The 6,970-nt window shown below is 36.4% G+C and overlaps 2 protein-coding genes across 2 annotated transcripts; one reads left to right on the forward strand and one right to left on the reverse strand.

Moving 5' to 3' along the window:
• Window positions 1-1,284: 1,284 nt before the first annotated feature.
• Window positions 1,285-1,875, forward strand: LOC129903595 (uncharacterized). The gene is made up of 2 exons (XM_055979143.1): window positions 1,285-1,345; window positions 1,520-1,875. Exons 1-2 carry the CDS (start codon window positions 1,285-1,287, stop codon window positions 1,873-1,875), a joined length of 417 nt encoding a protein of 138 aa, XP_055835118.1.
• Window positions 1,876-3,736: 1,861 nt separating this feature from the next.
• On the reverse strand, window positions 3,737-6,609 carry LOC129902713 (G-type lectin S-receptor-like serine/threonine-protein kinase At1g34300). Its single transcript, XM_055978085.1, has one exon. It carries the CDS (start codon window positions 6,434-6,436, stop codon window positions 3,935-3,937), a length of 2,502 nt encoding a protein of 833 aa, XP_055834060.1. The 5' UTR covers window positions 6,437-6,609; the 3' UTR covers window positions 3,737-3,934.
• Window positions 6,610-6,970: the final 361 nt, after the last annotated feature.

Here is a 6,970-nt window from a genome sequence, read left to right on the forward strand (position 1 = left end):
GGTCGTTCTGACGAGTCGTCATTTCTTCTACAGGTCGTAAGGACCATTAGTAGGAACTTTAATGTGATACTGAAGTATATGACTCATTTTTATGAGTCGTAAGAATTTCTACAAGTCGTAATCATTACTCATAGAAAAGATCCTAAATACTGAAATATTTCTAAGTATTCAAAGTTCTACAAGTCATTTTTACGATTCATACAAAACTCTTCTAGTCGTAGAGTAGAGTCGTAACTTTTGATGATCTGATAACCTTTAGTAAAACGGTCATAACTTTTTACTCCAAATTCAAAATGATGCAAACTTGGTGACATTGGAAAAAGAACTCAAAGACCTTTAAATTTGAAGGTAATGAGTCACCTAATTCTTTACATTCTAGGAGATATGATCATTTGAATTTGACTCAAGTAAAATCTTATATCGAAACTCAATCGGTAAGAAAACTTTCAACTCAACTTTGTGCTAGAGGATTATTGTGACCCTAATTGGCATCAAATATACTTCAAACACTAAAGAGTCAGTCATTCTAACTATATTACAATTAGAATTTATTGGATTCGGGCCCACACGCATACGAAGAATGGTTCGGATCTTAGCATAAAAATTTGGGGGTGTCACAAGTAGTCTCTTTTTCCTTCTTAATATATTTTGTTGCTTCTTTACTCCATTTGGTCTCACTATACTTTCAGGCTTTATCTTTGATTAATTTTGTCAGATTATTAGGAAAAAGATGGAGAGTATTCAATTATAAATGAGGACAATGATATTATATATGGAGCTATAAAATATATATTATGAAAATAATGATATTGATGAGGAGTCAAAATTTCTTATTAAAGTTGGTTGAATTTTTTTAACTTGTTCTTTAACTATGATTAAGAGACTTGTTAAACTAATTTAATCTAGACCTTTAAATTTTAAATGTGACAAGTGTGACTCATCCAATTATGCACTTTGAGAAAGTGATGACAAAGTGTAATGAAGAGGAGTAAATCATATCTTTTCAATCTTCATTTCTCTTTCTTTCTTTTTCTTTTCATATTTCTCTCTCCCTCCATCATCTTCTTTCTTTCTCTCTTCCTTCATCTTCTTCTTTGCCATCTTTGTTATTGTCATCGCCATCATTATTGTTCATTATTTGTTATCGTGCTTTTATTATTTAGCTCTTTTTGCCCTTATTTTTATAAATTATTTTGCTTTGATTTTGAAATTTTTGAAGAAACTTTTATTTTGACTTTTTTAAAGTCATGAAAGAAAATTTGTAAAAACAAAAATCAATCAACTATGATAGTTATTCAAGCAACTGCTGAAGTTGCTGCAACAACTACAATAATTATTGCAGCAAGTATGATAGTTGTTGCACCAAATGTCATAGTTATTGCAACAACTTCAGCAGTTGTTTGAATTGTTGCAGCAACTTCAACAATTGTTTGACTTTGCATCAATTGTTGAAATTGTTACAGCAACTCCAGCATAGTTGCTACAACAATTTCGATAATTATTTTTAATTTTCTGACAGAAAGTGAGGTGAAGAAGGAGTCGGTGAAGGAGAGGGTGGTTGTGACGGCAGAGGTGGTGTTGAAAATGGTGGTGACAATGAAGGAGGAGGCGATGGTTGTTGCGCCGGTGGTGGTGAAAAAAAAGCAGGATGTGGTAATTGGCGGAGAAGGAAGAAGAGGAGGAAATGATGGTGGTAGAGTAGTAAGAAGAGGAAGGGGTAGTGGTGATGGTGATGGTGATGGAGGAAGAGAAGGAGGTGGTGGAGGAATAAGAGGAAGAGTTGGTGGTGACGATAGAAGGGAGGGGACGCAAAAGGTTGGGGAGGGGGGAGGGGGGCTTGGTAGGATCGGGAAGATAGCACATTTGTGTAAATAATAAAACTTGAAGGTTCTAAAATTAGTGTTATTGCACTATCTTAAAATTGTCAACTCTACTCAATGATTAAGACTTGTGTTATTTTTCATAGTTTTGAAATTGTTTTGTCACTCTTAATTACTTTACCCTACTATCATACTATGCAATTTACCTTTCTACAAGAAAATAAACAATAAACTTCATCAATAGTATAAGTAAAATGTCACTTCTTCATGAATAAAAATAAATTTTCAAATAGAAAAAAATATGATAATTTTGAGTCATTAAATAAAAACATGATGACCAATGACAAGTGAATAAGTAAAATTTAGCTTTATATATTTTATTTTAAAAAAATGTTAAGTGATATTCACCTCATGGTGTTCTCAAATAATAAATATGCAATTGTGAAGAATTATGTAGTTCAACAGTGTTAACGTAGCAATTTGACACATAATTCGGGTAAGAATGATTAGGCAAATCCTCAGCGTTGGCGTTAGACGTGTATAGAACATATAATCGAACACTTCAGATGTAAATCTCACCTAACTAAGCCTTACGCGGGAACACTAAGACATTTTATCAGTGTCTCACCTCGGGACAAGCCTCAGAACAAGTCCTAAAATTGTTTTTTAAAACACTGCTGTGTACACATAATTAGATGTGAATTAAGCTTTTGACATTTGATAGTAAAGTTTAATTATGAAAGGGGAAAAAAATCACAATGAATGGGGGATCTGAAGACCATTCCAAGTCCCACTTCAGTGGGGAAAGGATCGCTAACAAAGCATCACAGTATCCTTTCCTCATTCCTTTGTAGGAAAATATACTTTTTTGAAAATAATAATAATAATAATAAAGAATTTTGCAGAAAATGTGTGTGTTTTGCGTTTTTATTTCCTATTGAAATTTCCAGGAAAATTATTGCATTAATGTCAACCAGTAATGGCATCTATTTCCCAAGGGGTCGTTTGGTTAATGGATAAAGTGGAATATCTCAGAATTTTTGAGATAAAAATTATACATTGTTTGGTTGTTGATATAAATTAATTCGAGATAAATTTATATCTCAATCAAATAAGGTATAAATTTTATCTGAAACGTAATTTAAAATATGTCGTTTTATTCCACCCAACTTATACTATTATTTTATCCCACCTTCCAAGTGACATAAGTTAATGCACGAATTATAATTCTACAACTATAATCCTGAAATAATTTAGTCTACGAAACAGCCTACTCATAAGTTCCCGTTTAAGCAAAAGCCAGCACAATAAATTATTGAAAATGAAAGCAAACCAAAATATGAGCTAGTTTAATGTTGTGACTGGGACCCCTGCCTCTAAAATATCACAAGCTCCTAATAATAGTCAATTAGTGGTGGCCCAAAGTTGACACTTGCAATTCTACAAGCAAAATGATATTATAATTTATAGCTATGTTTCTAGTTCACATCAACCACCCCTGACCAAATCATCCCCGCACCCCAACTCTAAAACTACAGTACTATGTTGTCTTTTTTTTTTTTTTTTAACAATAAAAAGGGTAGCCTAAAATTGCTGGTGAAAAGAAGCTACAGCAAACTAATTTTAGCCTAAATTGTTGGTGCAAAGAAGCAAAACAATCTAGTTTTCACATTCCTGGGCAGGTTTTCACTCCCTCCAAAAAAACCAATGGAGGTCAATGTTGGATCCAAAAGGTACCATCCCTTAGAAGACCAGCACTCCACCAGCCCAAATACCCCAAAATCTGTCTAGTATTGTGGGAGAGAATGTTTGCCTTGGTGATATATTTCTCATAAACGTACTACTATATATCTAGCTTCTTGCGTCAAAAGAAATGGGAAAAACAACACAGACATGGACAGGACAGAGTGGTCGAATTCTGGTGAATAATAGGATATGAGATATAAGTGAGTGGTGTTTTCCAATATTAACGAGTCACAACTTATCAATATATATATATGCAAAACCCTATCTATTATACAATATGAATTGCAAGACACAAGTCAAACTATGATCATTGAGATACGAAAACTCCCATCAGTTCTTGTAGGAAATCCGAAGTGTATGATTTAGACTCACTTAATTTCGGAGTGTAGAAGTGATGATGATTGCCTATTGACATTCTTTGCAGAACCTGAAGACTGGAATCCTGCAGTTTGGAACGATGATGATGAAGAGGGAGTTGGTGCCGAGGCTGCGAAGGTGGAGAGACCGCTTGTGCTACTGGCGTTTAAGCTGGTTCCAGCAAAGGACCCTTCAGTAGACTTAGGTGCTGGTGGCCGATCAATCTCAAAAACGCCTTCTAACATCTGAACCACCTTGCCCATCGTTGGCCTTAGAGATGGTTGCTCTTGGATGCACCAAAAACTCACCTGAATTGCTCGTATAACTTGTTCCATATCCATCTCCTGATTGGAAATCTTTTTGTCCATAATGGCCTCCATATTACCCCTTTCAAATTCTTCATATGCCCACAAAGAACACTTTTTCCGGTTAGTCTCTTCTGAGACTTCAAAATTCCTTTTTCCACTCACTATTTCCAGTAATACCATGCCATAACTGTACACATCAGATTTGGAAGTTATAGGAAGATTGGCCAGCCACTCAGGAGCCAAGTATCCTCTAGTACCCCTCACATGACTGGTCAAGGTTCTATGTCTGTGGTCCTTTGGGTTAATGAGCTTGGCAAGGCCAAAATCTGATACTTTTGCAGTGTAGTTCTCATCCAACAGTATGTTCTCAGGCTTTATGTCACAGTGAACTATACAATCTCGGCATTCCTCATGAAGGTATGTGATACCTCTTGCTGTCCCCAAAGCAATATTATACCGTTGCTCCCAGTTCAAAAGCATTCCCGACGAATGATCTTCTGAAAAGAGGAACTTATCAAGAGAACCATTTTTCATGAACTCATAGACCAGTAGCCTGTGGCGCCCTTCAGAACAAAACCCAATTAATCTCACCAAATTCAAATGGTGTGTGCTACTTATAGTTGCAACCTCCATTCTGAATTGCTTCTCTCCTTGTTCAATTCCTTCCAGCTGCTTCACTGCAGCAACAGACCTATTAGCCAGAACTGCCCGATAAACAGCCCCAAATCCTCCTGCACCAAGCTTCTCCTTAAACCCCTTGGTTGCCTGCTGAAGCTCCTTGAATGTGAACTGCACAGGGGCACCAGAGGCATATTCAAGAAGTGCATATTGAGATGACAGTGATGCAAATTTAGAACTGGTCCTAAAGCACCACCACCACAAACCACCCTCCAACAGGATCAAACCCAAGAGACTAGCCAAAACCACAAGTGCAACAACCCAGCCAGGAACCCTCCCTCCATTCTTCTCCTGAACAGTTTCCGAAACTGCAGCAGGATTAGGCATTGCAGGCCCACATATCTTAAGAAATGAAGTGCTAGGAAGGGTTGGCGACTGATAGCCACTAACAAAGTTGGGCTGTTTAATATAACACATCCCCGTGCCATCTGCTAAAGAAGTCGAAGCAACACAAGCACCATTAACAAGACAGTTAAACCTACATGCTGAAATACCAGCAGAAAAAAGCTGATCAGATAATTCCGGAGGATAAGTCAAGAACTTAGCATTATCCAATTGCAACATTGTTGCATTGGAAGGACAATTATTAAGATCAACTTTCCTCCTACACCCTTTTCGACTATCATTCGGATCAGCATGCTCAAAATTCTGCGAAGGACATCCACAAGTTGGGCCAGTTTCGTTATAACTACAAACCCCAAAATTCCCACAATAACCAAAAACCTGACACTGATCAGTCAAAGCAGCCCATCTCACATTTTGAGTCCCACTACCTTGTGTGGAACTATAAATCCTAAGATTACCATCAGCATCCAGCTTGAAAAACCTTAAAATGTTCCCTTCATCTGCATAATCACTACTATAAACGACATTCAAAGGGTTTGAAAGGCTAGGATCAGAAAGTGAAATAATCCCAATAGGCTGCATTCTCAAACTAGGAGAAGACAAGTTTACATTAGCAGAAGAATTCAACCCAGAATTATAGTACACTATAGAATCGTTCCACAAAAGTGACAAGTTCCCATTATTCATAAGGCTAAAAGAATACAACCCAGATTTCAAAACATGAGTATTAGTGAAACTCTGTCCAGGAACAATAGTATCAGTTGGGTTATCAAAAGTAGACCAAATGTTTGATACGGTACCGTTTTTAAGACGAAGATTTCCATTATCGTCAAGAGAAGCTGAGGAAACCCCACGATTTGCAGTTCTTGAACTCCAAACAACAGAATTAGAAGTTCCAGTTGTGAGCTGAAGGTCACCGTTGGATAGGAACCGGAGTTCACCTGAAGAATCAACTCCTCCGGCGTCGGCGCCGGCCTTCCATATGGGTATATTGTTGTAAGAAATAGCAGCAAAATAGACGCTCTGGTTTGTGGGGTCGAGCTGTAGGAATGAAAGAGAGAAGGTGTTGTTTGGAGATGACCATTTGGAGTTTGGGTTGGAAGCTGAAAGGGTAGAACCAGGAAGAATATCTGCAGCTTCTATGGTGATAATAATAGTGAAAATGATGAATAGTAGTCTCATTTTTGTAGGAAATGGGTTGAGAAGAAAGAGGTATTTGGTGTGATTTATGAGTTGTGTCCCATTGTTGGACGAGGGAAGGTGGGAAGAAGACGAGACGACTTTGACTTGTTGGTTTTACATTTCTACTTTGAATCTTCATTTTTCAGTCTTTTGGCCATTCGTTTAATTGAATGAAAATACTAATAAGTAACGTGTTGTGATTTATTAATTCTAGAATAAAATACTTTTAAGCAGTCCATCTAAATAAAGTACATACTTTTAAGAATTATTTTGAATTTTAAAACTTTTATTGTTTTACCACATCCTTATCTCTCCCCTCTGTCACACTCCCCTCTTCCTCAAAAAAAAAAAAAAAAAAAAAGTTTTTTTTTAAAAATATTTTAAATTTTAAAAATTTCATATTTCTTATCCATCCCTACCCCGACCACTCTACCATCCCTCCTCCCAAAAAAGCAAAAATTAAAAAAATATTTTTAAAAAAATCAAATTCCGATTTGAAAGTTAGGTTGGATTCCAATTCGAATGTCGATTTTT

This window comes from Solanum dulcamara, chromosome 9 (genome assembly GCF_947179165.1).
Source record: "Solanum dulcamara chromosome 9, daSolDulc1.2, whole genome shotgun sequence".
NCBI classification, from domain to species: domain Eukaryota; kingdom Viridiplantae; phylum Streptophyta; class Magnoliopsida; order Solanales; family Solanaceae; genus Solanum; species Solanum dulcamara.